Source organism: Cervus elaphus, chromosome 18 (genome assembly GCF_910594005.1).
Source record: "Cervus elaphus chromosome 18, mCerEla1.1, whole genome shotgun sequence".
NCBI classification, from domain to species: Eukaryota; Metazoa; Chordata; class Mammalia; order Artiodactyla; family Cervidae; genus Cervus; species Cervus elaphus.
The window spans coordinates 107,137,682-107,157,998 of NC_057832.1; the positions used below are offsets into that span (position 1 = coordinate 107,137,682).

At 38.2% G+C, this 20,317-nt stretch overlaps 1 protein-coding gene across 12 annotated transcripts in view; it reads right to left on the bottom strand.

Annotated features, from left to right (window-relative positions):
* Nucleotides 1-20,317, bottom strand: part of DGKI (diacylglycerol kinase iota) — a 489,355-nt gene that overhangs the window by 180,029 nt on the left and 289,009 nt on the right. For all 12 annotated transcript variants that reach the window (XR_006334812.1, XM_043871570.1, XM_043871568.1 and 9 more), the window contains 2 exons: nt 16,379-16,452; nt 14,236-14,347 (listed from right to left, as the gene is read on the bottom strand). Coding sequence is in view for 11 of the 12 variants with exons in the window: in XM_043871570.1 (XP_043727505.1) it covers nt 14,236-14,347; nt 16,379-16,452 (186 nt within the window). In the remaining variant the exon portion in view is untranslated. The remainder of the gene's footprint in view (nt 1-14,235; nt 14,348-16,378; nt 16,453-20,317) is intronic.

Consider the following 20,317-nt stretch of genomic DNA (forward strand, 5'->3'; position numbering starts at 1 on the left):
AGAGGTCAGAGTGAGGCAGGACCATAAGAAAGGGGATTCAGACCACCCCAGCAAGGGGAAAAAGACAAGGAACTGGGTCCTTTCCAGAGTCTCTGGAAGAAACACCGCCCAACCACCCACTTTAGACTTCTGATCTCCCAAACTCTATGAATAAACGTGTGTGGTCTTAAGCCACTATCTGTGGTAATTTGTTTACAGCAGTGACAGAAAAGCAAAACGACCACAGAGAGGCTTAAAAACAGAAGAAAAATGTAAAAATCAGAGAAAAAAGATATGTTACACACAAGAGAACAGTGATACAGATGGTAACTGGCTGTTCATCCCTAAAACATGGAGGTCAGGAGAAAGTGAATCAATATATTGAGAGTGCTAAAGTGACCTCCTTGGTGGTACAGCGGATAGGGATCCACCGTCAATGCAGGACATAGGGTTTGATCCCTGGTCTTGGAAGATCCCACGTGCTGCGGAGCAACTGAGCCTGTGTGCCTAGAGCCTGTGCTCCACAACAGCAGAAGCCGCTGCAACGAGAAGCCCGCACACCACAGCTAGAGAGGCCTCACAGCAGTGAAGACCCAGCACAGCCAAAAATAAGCAAAGTATTAAAAAGAAAAACTCAAGTGCTGGAACAAGCCAGAAAAAAAACTAGTCAATCCAGTATTCTATATTCATAAAAATATGCTTCCAAAAAAATGAGGATAAAATAAAGACACTTCCGAAAAATTAAATATGAAATTACTTACTGCCAAGAGAACTGTTCTATAAGAAATGCTAAAGGAAATCTTTCAAACTCAAGCAAAATGATACTAGATGAAATCTGATCAACCGAAGTGATGAAAGCTGGAAATGGTGAATATGTGGGTACACATAACAGACTATGAACTGTTCTTTCATTTCTAAATTTATTCAAAATAATAATAAAAGCAAAAATATTAATACTGAAATGTGGGGTTTATATATATGTCAAAGGGTAGTACATTAAAAAAAAAACTAGTACAAAGTAAGGGAGACAAAAATGGAATTATAAGAGAAAAAGGTCTGAAACATACTACTTGTATCAAGAATAAAGGAGAGGATTTTACAGACATTAAAAGAATAAAAGAACACTGTGAACAACTTTATACCAACAGACTTAATTTCTATGGAGTGGACAAATTCCTTGAAAAATTCAACTGACTGAAGAAGAAATAGAAAATGTGAGTAATTCTATATCTACTCTTGCCTCAGAGAAATCTCAAGCTCTGAGAATTAAATTCTATGAAATGCTTAAGGAAAAAAAATAATACCAATCTTACACATATCATTCAAAAACCAGACATTTCCTATCTCAATTTATGGGGGCCAACATAACCTTGATACCAAGACCCATAAAGGATATTACAAGAAAATAAATTTATAGACTAATATCTTTCATACACATAGTCACAAAAATGCTTAACAAAACACTAGTAAACTGAATCCAGCATATTAAAAAATGATAATACATCAAGTGAGGCTTATCTTGAAAATGCAAGATTAGTAATTCTTTTAAAAAAATCAGTGGAATCTGTGATATAAAGAAAACAAAGGAGAAAATTAGGTCACTTCCATATATACCAAAAAAAGAGCATTTGATAAAACACATCACTCATTTGTGATTTAAAAAAAAACTCTCAGAAAACTGTTCATAGAATCATAATTACTTAATTACATAAAGGGCTTTTCATATCTAATGAAACATTGAATGCTCCCTCCTACAATCAGGAATAAGGCAAGCATGTTCATTTTTACCACTGTTACTCAACATATTGCCAGCTCATTCACTAAGGCAAGAAAAATAAAAGGTGTGGGGCTTCCCTGGTGGCTCAGATGGTAAAGAATCTGCCCATACTGGGGGAGACCTGGGTTTGATGCCTAGGTCAGGAAGATCCCCTGGAGAAGGAAATGGTGACCTACTCCAGTGTTCTTGCCTGGAAAATCCCATGGACAGAGGACCCTGGTGGACCCCTGTCCATGGTGTCGCAAAGAGTCAGACACGACTGAGTGACTAACACACCAAGGAAATCATAAAATTTGTCCCTATTCTCAAACCACTCAATTAGGTATACAGAAAAACCCAAAGAATATATCAAAAACTACTAGAACTAGTGAGTGAATTTAGCAAAGTTGCAAGACAAATATCTACACATATGTACACATACATATCAGTTATTTCTATGCGTTAGCAATAATAATTACATGTGAAATTTAAAACAATACTACTTAAATAGTATAAAATACTTAGGAATGAATTTAACAAAAGGTATGCAAAGACCTGAGAACTACACTGAAACTACAAAAGACTGCTAAGAGAAATTGAAGAACACCTAAATAAATGGAGAAATATATCATGTTTATAGATTGGAACACTCAATGAAGTTAATATGCCAATTCTTCCTAAATTTATCTATAGACTCAAAGCAATCCCAATTAAAATCAAAACTTTTTTTTTGTAGATAGTAACTGATTCTAAAATCTGCATACAATCAAAAGATGTATAATCACTAAAACACTCTTAGAAAAACAGAGTGAAAAGATTCATATTACCAGGTTGAAGACTTAAAAAGAAATCTATAGCAATCAAAACAGTATGGAAGTGGCATAGGATCAACAAATCAATGAAACAAAATAGATTTTAGAAAAACACCCACATACAATCAAGAGGCAAAGGCTGCAAGGCAATTCTATAGAAAAGGAAAGTCTATTTCACAAATAGTGCTGGAAAAAAAACTGGACAAATATATGTTTTAAAGACAGGAATAAGTTTTTTTAATTCATCTCTCATGTTATTAAGAAACTTGCAAAGTTTTGGATAATTGTGTTTTTAAAAATGAATCTTGAAGCTACTTTGCAGAATATACAAGAATTTGAGCTGAATCACATACTTATACATAAAAGCTAAAACTGTAAATCTTCAAGAAGAAAACAAAGGAGAATATTTTCCCAACCTTACCTGGAGTAGGCAAAGATTTCTTAAGTACACAAAATGCTCTAACATGAAATATGCCTACCTCATAAACCTGAAATTTGTAAGAATGTTTAAACTTCTTCCTATCAAAAGAAACATTAAAAAATATTTAAAAAAACAGAATATATTTGCACTAAACATATGCCAAAAGACTTGTATATAAATAGTACCTGTAATTCACAGATTCAATGCAATCCGTATCAAATTACCAATGACAGTTTTCACAGAACTAGAACAAAAAATTTCACAATTCATATGGAAACACAAAAGACTCCAAATAGCCAAAGCAGTCTTGAGAAAGAACAATGGAGGTGGAGGAATCAACCTTCCTGACTTCAGATTATACTACAGAGTGACGGTCATCAAGACAGTATGGTACTGGCACAAAAACAGAAATATAGACCAATGGAACAAGATAGAAAGCCCAGAAATAAACCCATGTACCTATGGGTACCTTATATCTGACAAAGGAGGCAAGAATATAAAATGGGGCAAAAACAGCCTCTTCAATAAATGGTGCTGGGAAAACTGGACAGGTACATGTAAAAGAATGATATTAGAACACTTCATAACACCATACACAAAGATAAACTCAAAAATAAATGCAAAATTTTCCTCAAAATTTCTTAGAGGAAAACATAGGCAGAACACTTGATGACATAAATCAAAGCAAGATCCTCTATGACCCACCTCCTAGAGTAATGGAAATAAACACAAAAGTAAACAGGTGGGACCTGATTAAACTTAAAAGCTTTTGCACAGCAAAGGAAACTATAAGCAAGGTGAAAAGACAACCCACAGAATGGGAGACAATAAGGGCAAATGAAACAAGAGACAAAGGATTAATTTCCAAAATATATAAGCAGCTCATACAACTCGATACCAGAAAAGCAAACAACTCAATCAAAAAATGGGAAAAAGACCTAAACAGACATTTCTCCAAAGAAGACATACAGATGGCTAACAAATACATGAAAAGATGCTCAACATTGCTCATTATAGAGAAATGCAAATCAAAACTACAATGAGATATCACCTCACACTGGTCAGAATGGCCATCATCAAAAAGTCTACAAGCAATAAATGCTGGAGAGGGTGTGGAGAAAGGGGAAGGCTCTTGCACTGTTGGTAGGAATGTAAATTGATACAGCCACTATGGAGATTCCTTAAAAAACTAAGAATAAAACTACCATATGACCCAGCAATTCCACTCCTAGGCATACACCCTGAAGAAACCAAAATTGAAAAAGACACACGTATCCCATTGTTCACTGCAGCACTATTTACAATAGTTAGAATGTGGAAGCAACCTAGATGTCCATTGACAGATGAATGGATAAAAAAGTTGTGGTACATATACACAACGGAATATTACTCAGCCATAAAAAAGAACACCTTTGAGTCAGTTCTAATGGGGTGGATGAACCTAGAACCTATTATACAGAGTGAAGTAAGTCAGAAAGAGAAAGATAAATATCATACTCTAACACACACACATGGAATCTAGAAAAATGGTACTGAAGAATTTACTTACAGGGCGCCAGTGGAGAAACATACATAGAGAATAGACTTATGGACATGTGGAGAGGGGTGGAGAGGGTGAGATGAATGGGAAGAGTAACATAGAAACTTATATTACCATATGTAAAATAGATAGCCAACAGGAATTTGCTGTATGGCTCAGGAAACTCAAACAGGAGCTGTGTATCAACCTAGAGGGGCGTGATGGGGAGGGAGGTGGGAGGGACGTTCAAAAGGAAGAGGATCTATGTACACCTATGGCTGATTCATGTTGAGGTTTGACAGAAAACATCAAAATCCTGTAAGGCAATTATCATTCAATAAAAAATAAATTAAAAAAATAGTACCTGTAATTCAATAATAAAAGATAAAAACATGCCCATCAAAACATGCAAAAAACAGACTTTTTCAAAAAACCAAAAAGATATAAAAGGTAACAATAAAGATAACTTGTCTTACTCTCATTTTTTGTTGAACATAATTGACTATATAAAAGATACATAATTTCTTTCTTTCTGGGATGTAATTTTATCCTCTCATTCTGCTTTATCAAGTGTAATATTATCATAGCTTTTTGTCTCTACCCATGAACACATTTCAGCACCTGTTGGGTATTAAATTCCTATCATTTCTCATCAGGTATTCTTATACATTGCTGTTAGGCAAGTAAACAGTACAAAATTTCTAGAAAGCAGTTTTAAAATTTGTATTAAGAGGCTTTAAATGTTTATTCCATTGAATCAGTAATTTTTCTCCTGGGAATATGGCATAAGAAAATAATTTAAAATGTAAAACGAGATTTATGAAGATCATGTTAACTACAGGAGTTTTTAAAACCACCAAACATCCAGAAACCTAAAAGTTCCATAAAGGAAGCTTTTCATGATGAAATAATTATTACATAAATTGAGAAATATTTACAGAATGAAAGAATAGGGTTTTACTTCTGATTCCCCATATATTTAAAAACACAGAAATAAAGAAACTGAAAGGAAGTACTTCAAAATATAAATACAGTTAATCATGGATCATGTAATTATGACAAATATTTTTACTTTTAATTCTTATACTTACAAGTGTTACCCAAATAAATGTTAATATTACCTTTTTTTCTTTAAAAAAAATCTGGTATATGTATAACTTCAACCCTAGGAATTTCTCTTTGGAACCTTTCTTACTGAATAACCTTTTGCTTTTCTAATTCATAAATACAAAAGAGCCTACGTATTTTAATTTTGATCAACAAAAAGAAAGCTATCTATGCTTTCTTTAAAGTTTAGGAGACTGAAACCTTTGTATTGCATACCATGTAGCAAATTAGGCTCCCAAAACCTCAATCTGAATAATGCTTTGGACTGTCTTGAAAAGTTTTAGATTACTTAGAAATAGGCTCAACATGAAAATAACTTCATAGCTATAATGGCAGAAAATTGTGACAGAAATAAATACATCTTACAATGTCTGATTACGGTCTGTTCAGTTCAGTTGCTCAGTTGTGTCCAACTCTTTGCGACCCCATGGACTGCAGCATACCAGGCTTCCCCGTCCATCACAAATTCCCAAAGATTACTTAAACTCATGTCCATTGAGTCGGTGATGCCATCCAACCATCTCATCCTCTGTCGTTCCCTTTTCCTCCCACCTTCAATCTTTCCCAGCATCAGGATCTTTTCCAATGAGTCAGTTCTTCGCATCAGGTGGCCAAAGTATTGGAGTTTCAGCTTCAGCATCAGTCCTTCCAATGAATATTCAGGACTGATCTCCTTTAGGATGGACTGGTTGGCTCTCCTTGCTGTCCAAGGGACTCTCAAGAGTCTTCTCCAACACCACAGTTCAAAAGCATCAATTCTTTGGTGCTCAGCCTTCTTTATAGTCCAACTCTCACATCCATACATGACTACTGGAAAAACCATAGCTTTGACTAGATGGACCTTTGTTGGCAAAGTAATGTCTCTGGTTTTTAATATGCTGTCTAGGTTGGTCATAGCTTTTCTTCCAAGGAGCAAGGGTCTTTTAATTTCATGGCTGCTGTCACCATCTGCAGTGATTTTGGAGCCCCCCAGAATAGAGTCTCTCACTGTTTCCATTGTTTTCCCATCTATCTGCCATGAAGATTTGGGACAGGATGCCATGATCTTAGTTTTCTGAATGTTGAGCTTTAAGCCAACTTTTTCACTCTCCTCTTTCACTTTCATCAAGAGGCTCTTTAGTTCTTCTTTGACTTCTGCCATAAGGGTAGTGTCATCTGCATATGTGAGGTTATTGATATTTCTCCTGGCAATCTTGATTCCAGCTTGAGCTTCATTCACCCCAACATTTCGCATGATGTACTCTGCATATAAGTTAAATAAGCAGGGTGACAACATACAGCCTTGACATACTCCTTTCCTGATTTGTAACCAGTCTGTTGTTCCATGTCTATTTCTAACTGTTGCTTCTTGACCTGCATACATATTTCTCAGGAGGCAGGTCAGGTGGTCTGGCATTCCCATCTGTTGAAGAATTTTCCACAGTTTGTTGTGATCTACACAGTCAAAGCCTTTTTGGCATAGTCAATAAAGCAGAAGTAGATGTTTTCCTGGAACTCTCTTGGTTTTTCAATGATCCAGCGGATATTGGCAATTTGATCTCTGGTTCCTCTGCCTTTTCTAAATCCAGCTTGAACATCTGGAAGTTCACAGTTCACGTACTGTTGAAGCCTGGCTTAGAGAATTTTGAGCATTGCTTTGCTAGCATGTGAGATGTGTGCAATGTGTGGTAGTCTGAGCATTCTTTGGCATTGCCTTCCTTTGGGATTGGAATGAAAACTGACTTTTTCCAGTTCTGTGGCCACTGCTGAGTTTTTTCTAATTTGCTAGCATATTGACTGCAGCACTTTCATAGCATCATCTTTTATGATTTGAAACAGCTCAACTGGAATTCCATCACCTCCACTAGCTTTGTTTATAGTGATGCTTCCTAAGGCCCACTTGACTTAGCATTCCAGGATGTCTGGCTCCAGGTGAGTGATTACACCAATGTGATTATCTGGGTCATGAAGATCTTTTTTGTATAGTTCTTCTGTGTATTCTTGCCACCTCTTCTTAATATCTTCTGCTTTTGTTAGGTCCACACCATTTCTGTCATTTATTGGGCCGATCTTTGCATGAAATGTTCCCTTGGTATCTTTAATTTTCTTGAGGAGATCTCTAGTCCTTCCCATTCTATTGTTTTTCTCTATTTCTTTGCATTGATCACTGAGGAAAGCTTTCTTATCTATCCTTGCTATTCTTTGGAACTCTGCATTCAAATGGGAATATCTTTACTTTTCTCCTTTGCCATTCGCTTCTCTTCTTTTCACAGCTATTTGTAAGGCCTCCTCAGACAGCCACTCTGCGTTTTGCATTTCTTTTTCTTGGGGATGGTCTTGATCCCTGCCTCCTGTACAATGTCACAAACCTCTGTCCATAATTCTTCAGGCACTCTGTCTATCAGATCTAATTCCTTGAATCTATTTCTCACTTCCACTGTATAATCATAATGAATTGGATTTAGGTCATACCTGAATGGTCTAGTGGTTTTCCCTACTTTCTTCAATTTAAGTCTGAATTTGCAATAAGGAGTTCATGATCTGAGCCACAGTCATCTTCCAGTCTTGTTTTTGCTGATTGTATAGAGCTTCTCCATCTAGAAATAAATACATCTTACAATGTCTGATTATGCTCTGAATGAAATCCAAAAAGGTAATTGGGTTACCGAGCACCCAATGAAGAGTCATCTTAATTAATAGGAATGAAATTCAACCAGTAAAATGAACTGAATACTTCTGTCTTGAAATGTTCAAGATAAAAAGTTTTATAAAAATAATCTTTTCTCCCATTCTAGTAATTCTATTTCAAATCTCTGTTAAAGTATCACTCTGAATATTTTATATACACAAAAATAGATGTATTTTTACCCAAATAATTATACTGTTCTCTTTATATAATCATCTTACACAGATGTGTGTTTTCAAATAATCTACCTTCTCAGAAATGTAATCAATATAATAGTTTCAAGGTATGTGAAATTTAAGGACTGAAAATAAAGCACTTTCATTATCGAGTGAAAAAAATACACGGTGTCTGCCCTATGGATAAGTAAGTAAATGTTAGTCGCTCAGTTGTGTCCGAATTCTTTGTGATTCCATGGACTGTAGCCCTCCAGGCCTCTCTGTCCATGAGGTTCTCTGGGCAAGAACACTGGAGTGAATTGCCAGTCCCTGCCCCAAGGGATCTTCCCAACCCAGTGATCGAACCCAGGTCTCCTGCATTGCAGTCAGATTCTTACCATCTGAGTCACCAGGGAAGCCCATGTTATATGGATAGTAACAACAACAACAATTTGATACTCATATATGTCTATAGTAAGATGTAATGAGTACTGAGTTGTTGTTTTTGTTGCTCAGTTGCTAAGTCATATCTGACTCTTTGCGACCCTGTGGACTATTGCACGCCAGGCTTCCCTGTCCTTCACCATCTCCTGGAGTTTGCTCAAACTCGTGTCTTTGAGTCGGTGATGCCACCTAACCATCTCATCCTCTGCTACCCACTTCTCCTCCTACCCTCAATCTTTCTCAGCATCAGGGTCTTTTCCAATGAGTCAACTCTTCACATTAGGTGGCCAAAGTATTGGAGCTTGAGTAACATTATTTAAATTACATGGGATGTTCAAAACTGTGCAGTTTAATCTACATTTAATAAATTTACAATTTCATGTTCTCTACACCAACTCCGATCTATTATTTTTCTCCTTTACTTACTCATGACAGGATGGGAGAGATAGATAGAAAGATAAATAAAGATATAGAATATTAAACACTCGTTCCCATACTAGTGAGTTCTCCTGAGTTCCAAGCGTACATTTCAAACTGCACATTTGTATATCTTCTTAGAGGTCTCACAGGGATTTCAATTTTTACTTACATGAAACGGAGTTCATTTTTGACACTTTTATCCTTCTTTTATATTTTCTCTCTCATATAATATTGTCACCTTTACTCAATGGCCTACGCTGGCCACCCACCCCTTTCTCACCCTCAAGATAAGTCCCTATCCATTCATCAACCCCTTCTGTCTTCATCATCACTTTCTTTATTCAGGCTTTCAGATATTCTCATCTCTTTACCTAGACTTTGGTACCAACATCCTGATTTGTCCATCTGTCCCCAGAAGTGGAGATTCTTGTCACTTTCACACTGACATTCAGATAACTTTTCTGAGTAACTAATCCAATCCTGTCTCATGCCATCAGTTGCAAACTCCCCATAACAGTTAAAACAACAAATTAAAAAAAAAAAATATCTAACTCTTTCTGCCCTTCATTCGCCATCTACATCACCACTCTGAGCCACCACTGGTCCTTCTCCTGGTTTCCATGTTCTCTTAAGCTGACGCCTCTATGGGAGTGGCCACTTGGCAATCTCACCCATAGACTCCAATCTGTAAACATGGTTCTCCTTTCTATCCTCATTCCACATCCCTTTCCCCCAGAATTTATTACCTCAGTCTGTGATTGCTCGTTTCCTTCCTCACCTCCCTCCCAACACTGGACTATGGGCACCCTGAGGTGCCCATATAAGACTGCACACTGCTTTTCTATTGGTTCATTTTGTACCTGTTTTATCCAGCAAGTGTCACTTATGGATTCAATAAGTATTTGGGGTTTCAACAACTATTCAATAAACATTTATGAGTGACACAAAATGAATGAAAGCATGGGATATTTTAAATAAGTATTGCCTTGCATTTACAAAATCCCTGTTAATTAGAGACCAATCCATATTGCCCATATTTTCCAAATGCTGCCTGGCCTTTAATGATCCAACCTCAGAAGTTACATAGCATCAATTCCACCGTACTCTATTCGCCAAGTATTTGTAAGCCCACATAGAGTCAAGGGGAGGTTATACAGACTTAAACCCTCCATGGGAGAAATCCCCAAAATCTGATGCCACTTTAAACCCACAGTCACCAAAGGACACAAATGAACTAAATTACTTTGAAAATATATAAATAAAAGACTCACTTGTCCTGCTTCTCTGAAACAAACTGTATAACTGGATAATCAGAGTGTGCTCAGTCATCTCCAACTCTTGCGACCCCGTGAACTGGAGACTGCTAGACTCTTCTGTCCACGGAATTTTTCAGGCAAGAATACTGCAGCAGGTTGCCACTTCCGACTCCAGGGGATCTTCCCGACCCAAGGAGCGAACTCACATTTCTTGTGTCTCCTTTATTAGCAGGAGGATTCTTTACCACTCGGCCACCTGGGAAACCTTGTGGCACATGGGCTTAGCTGCTCTGAGGTATGTGAGATCTTCCTAGATTTGGGATCAAATCTGTATCCCCTGCATTGACAGGCGGATTCTTAACCACTGAGCTACCAGGGAAGCCCCAACCAAGCAGTAGGTGTAGGAAAACCTTCTCCTTATAGAAACACCCCAGTTAACAAATGAAGAAAAGAGTCAGAGTATCACTGCTGTGCAATCCCTGATGATTACTGGATCCTGACATCGATCATCAAAGACTATGACTGAGACAGAGAGAAGAGAACCAGACATTCCATACCCTCCTTTGGAAGAATAAAACATTACTTACAAAAGAGATGTGGAGAAATACATGTCTGATGAATCTATATCCAACTAGCAACTTAGCGAAAACAGGTAAAAGAGAAGAGCACATTATTGAGACCCCTTGGACATTATCAGTACAGTTCAGACTCAGGGAAACGTCACAGGACAAATAGCCTGGTCTCTTTAATAGATAAATGAAGAAAAAAAGAAAAGAGAGAGATGTGCGCTACAAAGACTTAAGAGTCATAACAACTAATCACCACAAATGTATTTTATTTGAATCCAGATGAAAACGAATGAGCAAGAGAAAACAAATGACATCTGCAAGACAATTAGAAATTGAGCACTGAGTAGATATTTAGTAATATTAAGATGCTATTGTTTTTGAGATGGCATGATTGTATTCATAAAAGAAGTCTTATTTAAAAAAAATCAGAAATATTTACAGGTAAAATTATATAATGTCTTAGATTTACTTCAAAATAGTTTAAGAGAAGAGACCACAGTTGGAGACAGAAATAAGACTGCACATAAATTGATAATAGGTTAAGTGTCACCTGCCAATGCAGGAGACATAAGAGACACTGGTTCGATTCCTGGGTCGGGAAGAGCCCCTGGAGAAGGGCACGGCAACCCATTCCAGTATTCTTGCCTGGAGAAGCCCATGGGCAGAGGAGCCTGGAGGGCTACAGTCCATATGGTCTCAGAGTAGGACACAACTGAAGCGACTCTCCATGCTCGCATAAATGAGGCTAGCTGATAGTGAATGAGAGTTCAATGTGCTATCAGTTTCTCCAGTGAACTTTTCCCATAACAAATATTTATTTTGAAAACACATTTTACTGACGCCCCAAAGTCACAACTCCTAGGTAAATTCTCTAATGCACTTCGCGATATCACCCCTGCCTGCCTCTCCAGGACCATCTGCATCACTTTCGCTTTTCACCTATTTTTAAGCTACATAAAACTGATTGTAGTCTGCACAGAAGCCTGCAGTCTCTAGACTACCAAGCGTCTGTACATTTCCCTTTTTCAAGAATGCCAAGCCCCATTCTTCTTCTCCTGGCAAAATCCATTCATCCTGTCACATTTCTTATTGCCAATTACAAGTCTCAGGTTCTCTGCTGTGGATCAGTGATACACGAGACTGATGGATACCAGCCACCTGCCATTCCCACCCAACAGACACTCCACCCCTTCCCTGCCCTCTTCCCTACCCTGTGAAACTGAGCCAGTTAGACTGTTTAATGGCTGGAGAGCAAGAACTGTACTGATGTCTCCGGCTCTCTCCCTGCCAGGCTGGCACAGGATGACTGCTTTCACTTAAACACCTCCTACCTGGTGGTCCTTCCTAAGTCATTCTTTTCCTGATACAGCTGATTGCTTCCTTGCCCTTGCATCTTCAGCTCAGGAATACCCTACCCTCCATTGTCACTTCTCATAAACCTAGTGCATTATTTGTAAAGAGTCCATCCATTAAATTCTTCTCTAATTACCAGTTTCACTCTGTCTTCTCCTTCTTGTTCAGACTTTAACTATATAACTATAAGCAGAAACAACCCAAACCAAAGAAAGACTTCTAAAAAGAACCTAACACAGATATAGACTGAAAAGTTATATAAGATGAAGAGGTAAAGAACATTTGAGAAAGGCAGCATATGCAATGGTCCTGTGGTACAAAGAAGCAAAGGACGTCCAGTGCTATAGTTGACCTGAAAGGCAACAAGCTAAAAGCACAAAGGGCAGTGGTAAAGGATGGAGATTTGGAAAGAAACTCCATTTTGCAATAAAGATTTAGTTTGTGATCTTGAGAGTAATGGGAAAGTGTCTCATATTCTCTCTGCCCTCACAGGTCTAGGTAAGGGATCATCTTCTTTTAGCCATTCCTTGACAGCCTTCTACAGCTCAGCCAGAACTAGGAAACTCTCATGGCAAAAATTCAATACATTTTCACTGGATTAGTGAATAAATGAATGAGCAAAATAACACATGACCAGGTTTGCGACTTTCTCAGGCACCTCCAAACATTCTTCCTTGCACATACCCTACCTGGACTTATTCCTATTTGTTCTTGGCTGAGTCTTTATCTATAATTAACATAAAGACTTTTGGAGAGAAAGAGTTATATATGAGCTATGTACGATCTTGAAAATTAGATCATTCCCAGACCAATCTTTTATACTTAATGACCATTTCACTCTAGACACATCAAATGTAATGAGCAACATCACCGTCTCAGGAGATGGACATTCTTTTCATAATCACAAGAGTTTATTCTGTTAAATCTCACCAATTCAAGGTGATGGAGGAAAAGTCCATGAGATGGATGAAGTCCATGAGATGGATGAGAGAGAGAGTTGTTTTAGGTTGTTTAGAACAAGAAATACAACCTTCTAGCCTTGAGATATAACAGCAAGAACTAAGTGCTAGTCAAGTACAAGAAGAAGCTTTATTTTCATTTGCTTTACAAACTGATAGTATGGCTGATCTATATCTGATAAAATGATAAGCAAAACTTTTAATTAGTTTCTTTATCATTCAATAATAAGTTAAAACATAAGGTTAAAACCTGCTTGTTGATTGACCTTATACTTACTTGTCTAATGCCAGGAACCAAAACTAAAATGCAAGGTGATCTCAATACTGGCAAGTGAATATTCATTAATGGCATAAGAAGTCTTTCTATATTCAGATATTCTGCGATAATGGAGATGCCCATCTTATGCTTAAGTGGGCAAAATGGAGATGAATGCAAATGACCATGTTCTTTTTTATCTAAACTTGAGTCCTCTATGAACCAGCAAAGCATCAAATGGCAAGGTTTCTACATCAATGTTGGGATATGTTTGTGGCATAATGCTATGTAATTAACATAAAAACTTTGGATTTCATTCTGATAGAAAATATCAGGAAAAGTAACAAATAATATTCATTTACCTTTGAAGTTCAAGCAAATATGCATCACCTGTTTTTAGTGACACAAAGAATGACTTTGTTTTTGGCTTAGGAACTCTACATTGCATATAGTTCATAAGTTGATAAGCCAGAAGACACCATTATACCAAAATCTTATAAAAGGAATAAACTCTCACTGTGACTAAAACGCATTTTGCTTCAATAAAACAGATGTATTGCTCACCAAAGATGCCATGGTGAATCCAATGACTTCAATATAACCATCATCATGACGCTGAGGTTCAAAGTCATGGTGATCTCCTGGGTTCCCCCAGGGCATTGTGCCAGCACAATATCTGCAAGAGAAGAGTAAAATCAGAATTAGACTTTGTGCCAGTCCTCTCGTGATCATCATCAGGTACTAATTTATAGTTCGATTTGATGTTGATTTCACAAAAGAACAGCTTTCTACTCTTGGTTCATGTCTCCCAATAGAAAATGGGCTTATCCCCTACTCCTCCAAGTATCAATTTATGATAATGGGTCAAAATTCGACAACAAAAGCATTCCATGGTGTCCAACTTTCTACTAATTCATTATTTATCAACCTTTTTTTTAAAATTTGTATTGGAGTATAGTTGATTTACAATGTTGTGTTACTTTCTACTGTACAGAAAGAGAATCAGCGATAGTATACATCCATCCCCTCTTTTTTTCCCTTGGACTTCAAAGAGATCAAACCAGTCAATCCTAGAGAAAATCAATCCTGAATACTCATCAAAAGGACTGACACTGAAGGACCAATACTTTGACCAGCTGATGGGAAAAGTCGACTCATTAGAAAAGACCCTGATGCTGGGAAAGATGGAAGGCAGGAGGAGAAGGGGGTGACAGAGGATGGGATGGCTGGATGGCATCACTGACTCGATGGACTTGAGTTTGAGCAAGCTCTGGGAGATGGTGAAGGACAGGGAAGCCTGGCGTGCTGCAGTCCATGGGGTCACAAAGAGTCGGACACGACTGAGTGATGAACAACAGCGGCAATCCCCTCTTTTTAGACTTTTTTCCCATTAAGGTCACCACAGAGCTTCCAGTAGAGCCCCCTGTGGTATACAGGAGGTTCTCATTAGTTATCTGTTTTATACATAGTGTCAGTAGTGTGTGTGTGTGTGTGTGTGTGTGTGTGTGCGTGTGTGCGTCTTACTCTATAATTCACATAGGCCTACTTTCCATGACATTCCATGAGTTATCAATAGGTGGTTCCAGAATTTGGTCTTGGAGGAAGACATATACATGCAAGTAAGAGGAAAAGAGAATCGAGGTGGGTAAGAATCAGTAGTAAATACATAATTAAGACAATGAGTACCCCGGGCGGCGGCGGGGGCGGGGGGGAACAGCAACTGAAGACAGAGGGGTGAAAAAGGGATGAGACAAAGATGTGAGATCAGAAAGGGAAAGGGAAGTCAGGGAAACTGAAAAATAATAAACAAAGTCCAGAGGGGAGATGGGAAGGAGCAAGAAGAAGAATGAGGAGAAGAAAAGAAAATTAAAGCAAGCTAACAATGTTTCCTGAGAGTCTAGGCCCCCTACTTCAACGACTTCTGGAATAGGTTGTAAGGGGCTAAACCGAGCACGGCCAAAAGTCATCAGGAGACTATGCTTCCCCAGACATAGATTTACATACACTTCTCATTTCAACCAAATTCAGTCTAAATAGAACTTACTTGTGGATTTTTGTGTCTGAGTTGTCTGGTTTGCAAACAAGAGTCAGAGATCCATCCCTTTCAAAATCTTGGCTTTGGAGCCTAGAAGCTAAATTTAAGCCCACTGAGAAATGTGCTTATTTTGAGACTAGTTAATCTTAAATACCCCTTTCTCCTGAGGTATATAATAGCACCAAAGAAAGTTGATATTCTGGCTAGAAAATGCTGCTCTAATTGATCCTATTTTTTTCAAAGCAATCATCTGGCAACGATTTTGAATGAATTCCATGCTGAAATCAGGCTGGAAGGTTTCCTAATAGCTTTTGGGAAACTAAGAACACGTATTTATTCAAGTCCATCATTCCTGGGGAGGGTGACAGGGTGGGAGGGGTAAGTAATTGAGAATTACATTAAAATGTCTCAGTCCAGAGGGCTGCCTGTGCTTCTTAAGGATGGGTAAGTATACATCATGCGTGCTATACCACATACTTGAAAAAATACCACAGAGAACATTAAACAAAGCAAGCAGGAGAAAAAATTATCAGGCCTGGAGACTCTAAATAAGTCATTAAAGTAACTATTTTTCATCTCTTGTACCTGGAAATTTTCCATCATGAAAGCAGAGAACCTTAGGTCAAACAGAGTTCACATCAAACCAAGGAAAACAATAAGAACAGGGCTTACCTGGGTATATTTAAAAATACTATACACTGGAACTTCAGTTCCTGGATCTTTGGGGTAAGATCAGTCCCATCACACTGCAACAATCAAAGCAGAAAAAGCAAGGGTTTTGAAGCAGGTGCAAGTCTACAAGACAACTTAGCTGACAAGGGCAGGTACCAAAGTCTTTGTACCTTGTCCTTGTCTCCGCTGACGTGGATGGCCATTACTACGACTGAAAATTTATTCTAACTTCCCCAGCTCCAGAGTTCGGGCTTGGTTTTGCTTTGACTTCGTGTAAAAGCAAAGCTGCATTTGACCAAAATGTTTTTCTCTGGTCTCACAATCCAAGGAACTCTCATTATTCTTAACCTTGGACTGTGATTAGATGCTTTGGCTTGTAGTATCAACATTAAAAGATTTAGGTAGGTAGGTAGGTTTAGTCGCTAAGTTGTGTCTGAATCTTGCGGCCCCACGGACTGTAGCTCACTAGGCTCCTCTGTCCATGGGATTTCCCAGGCAAGAATACTGAAATGGGTTGCCATTTTCTTCTCCAGGAGATCTTCCTGACTCAGGGATCAAACCCGGGTCTCCTGCATTGCAGGCAGACTCTTTACCAACTGAACCACCAGGGATTGCAAGATATTGAATATAGTTCCCTGTGTAAATCCTTAAAAGATTTATGAACACTTAGAAGAATAAAAGGACAAAGCCTCAAGATGAGGCAGTAGTAATCTCTACCACCATCATCTGATTCAAAAATAGTCACGCATATGACCATTTATTTTCCTTGCTTTTTGAGATAATTTGTCTTTTGAAAATGTTCAATGTAATATTTTGAAAGCAGTTTGAAAGGAATATATCCTGCATGTTTTTTCCCCCCTATTTATTATAAATTAGCATTATCTCCATTAGTGATTTGCTTTTATCAGTGTAATCTGTTATAGACTGCGACTGGTCTTCTGAGATGAACCACTTCATTGGTTCTGGATGTGACTTTGGGTTTCAAGGGCCTCAGGCTGGGTTGGCCTCAATACCTTTGGTTTCCCTGACCTGCCTGGGGCTTCACTGGTGGCTCAGATGGTGAAGAATCTGCCTGCAATGCAGGAGACCCGGGTTCCATCCGTGGATGGGGAAGATCCTCTGGAGAAGGGAATGGCTACCCACTCCAGTACTCTTGCCTGGAGAATTCCATGGACAGAGCCGCCTGGTGGGCTACAGTCCACGGGTCGTAGAGTCAGACACGACTGAGCGACCAGCACTTTCACTTTGCCTGACTGGTTAGTGCTTTCCTCAAGAGCATCCTCTGACTGATCAAGGAAGACGCTTTTCGTTTCCCTTGCTCATTTCCCACTGGGGACAAACGCCAAGAGAGGAGCACTCTGGTCAGGACTCTAGGCCTCTTGATGTCAAAGGTATAAAGCCTGATGTTTATCTGCTCTCCTCACACCCTCATCACAGAATGTACCCCACCCCTACCCCCCGTCTTCTCCTTGGGAGACAGGGTTAAAGCATTCCCAAGATCCTTGCAAATTTCTGACGTTTTCTTCAGAGGGACTTGCAATCCAGGTTACGATGACTCTGCTAGCCATCAAGGTTGTCTCATTCTCCTCCTCCCAGCTGATCTTAATGCAGCCTAGTTTTCATGAGCATTCTCTAAAGCTGTTTCTGGGAAATCTTATAATCCTAAATAAGCAAAGACATTTGAGAATTCAAATGTTATTTAGATAGGAATGAAGTTCTAGACATTGATCGAAGGTGTTTTCACAACACTTTCAAAATCTTAAACACACATAAGGTCTCGCAGTTTAAGGACTTGAGTTGATAGATGGCTCTACCAGTGAAGAAAAAATGTAGACGTCTTAAAGGAGCAAAACTGAGTGTTGTAAGCAGCTAAAACTTTCAAAAAAACAAAAACAAAAACAAACAACATGTGATACCTTAATAGTATGCAAAGCAACACTGTTGCATTACAGCAAAAAACCTATACTTATATATTACTTTATTTAGAACAGAATTAATTTTTTTTTAATTTTCTACTTTTTCCTCCTGAAACAAACATAGTGATTCTGGGAACTCAGCAAATTCTATGAGGATGGGCACCTTACAATATTTAACAAAATTTTCCTATATATTATTGCATTTAAACTTCACAACTCTTTAGGACCACAGTTTTCAACTTTCTCCCTACTTCAAACACACAAAGGAAAATATTTGCATACAAAAAAATCTTCCTGTGTATAAGCTCACATGTGGATGAATCGAAACAAGAAGAACACACGTGAACTAGAACAAAATAAGGCTATATGTAGGTTTCAGTTACTATCCTCTGGGTGTGTATATGTGTGTGTCTGTATATAGTATTTGTGCACATATTTTATATTTCTGTGAGATTAGATTATTAACTATTAAATCAGAAACACTGACTTCACCCCAGGGCAAAGATAAGACAGTCTGCTGTTATGTGTACATCTAATTGCTGACTTCCCATCTTTTTGGTCTCACACACTCAGTGACATAATTGTAGAAACACACTTGTGTATTTCTGTGTCATAGCACAATGGTAATTGTTGCTTCAAATGCATGTGCTTTTAGTCATATAGGCAGACCTCATAAAGACAGACCTAGGACTGAATCCCAGTTGTTGAGACTTCATTTCTACTGTTTTGTTTTGTTTTTTCCTCTCTTCATAAATAAAAGATGATTACACAGACCATTCCACCAGCAATATTACACCTACTGGCTGATATCAAATCTTTTCTAGGTTTCTGGCTGCCACTTTGGCATCTCTGCAGGCTTTTTTTAATCCCCGCTCTATGGCCACCCATGCCCGAGACATTTCTCAACAGGAGGCCTGCCAGATGGGGGAGAAAAGCTCTCCGGTGGTGTGGAGACACTGGGACTTTAATTTCCACCCAGCTGAGTGAGACAGTGGACACCATTCAATAGAGCCACTGCCCTCCACTCACTGGCTCTCCAGGCAGGTGCTACAATGTTCCCAATAATGCAAAACATACTGGGAGAAGAAGGAAAGCTTATTTTTGGCTGCTAGCAGGCCGCCATAGAAGAAACAGAAGTCTCGGGCAAGGTTTCTGCTACTTAAATAACCATCATTTTATCAAAATTAAGATCTTCACAGTTTAATGAACTATGTCTCTTTCTCCTATCTAGATTTAAAAAGGCAACATTCCAGTTTTCAAGAGTCGCTACGACTAAAGGATACTAGTTTTTCATTAGTATTTTATGAGAACTGAAACATCTGAAAGTGATGTCAAAGGCTATTAGTGGTAATGTCTTTGTTTCCAACGATTTAGGAGATTTGTGTCTCTTATATGGTTTATTGGTGTCAAGAAAATTGAATATTTATCTTAGGCTCCTCTGTATTCCTCTATAAATCCATTAGTTTAAGGTAATATTTTTTCTCTCTTTGCATATATACCTTTTATCCTACCCTCTTCTGTCACAAATGCCATTCTTTATCTATCCCACAATAAATCCAAGCATTGCTGTATCCCCCTTTCTTTTTCCTCATCTGTATATTTTTCTCTTTCATGTTTCACTTTACTTACACAGATATGTGCAACAAAGTCATGTTCATTCCCTCTTTCAACTTGTTTACTTCAAGGAAACACTTAATCTTTCTTAATAATTATGATACGCTATTTTTAAATATATCTCTTAGAGAAAAGATGATTTCCCATCTTCCTTGCCTCCAAGATGAGTATCCCCCAAACTTGGGATAGAGACTCAGAAAGAAAACAGCAGCCAAAAAAACTAAGTGGTGAGGTACTTGACCAGGCTAGAGAGTAAAGGACCACAAAATAATAAAATCAAAGTATTTTTCTAAAATGAAGACTCTTCAGATAGCCTGGGAATAAAACTAGTTGTTTGGTGAACATCTATTTCTACTTCAAGACCCAGCTCAGCATCCTTGCTTTGATGACATCCCTGACTACACTGGGG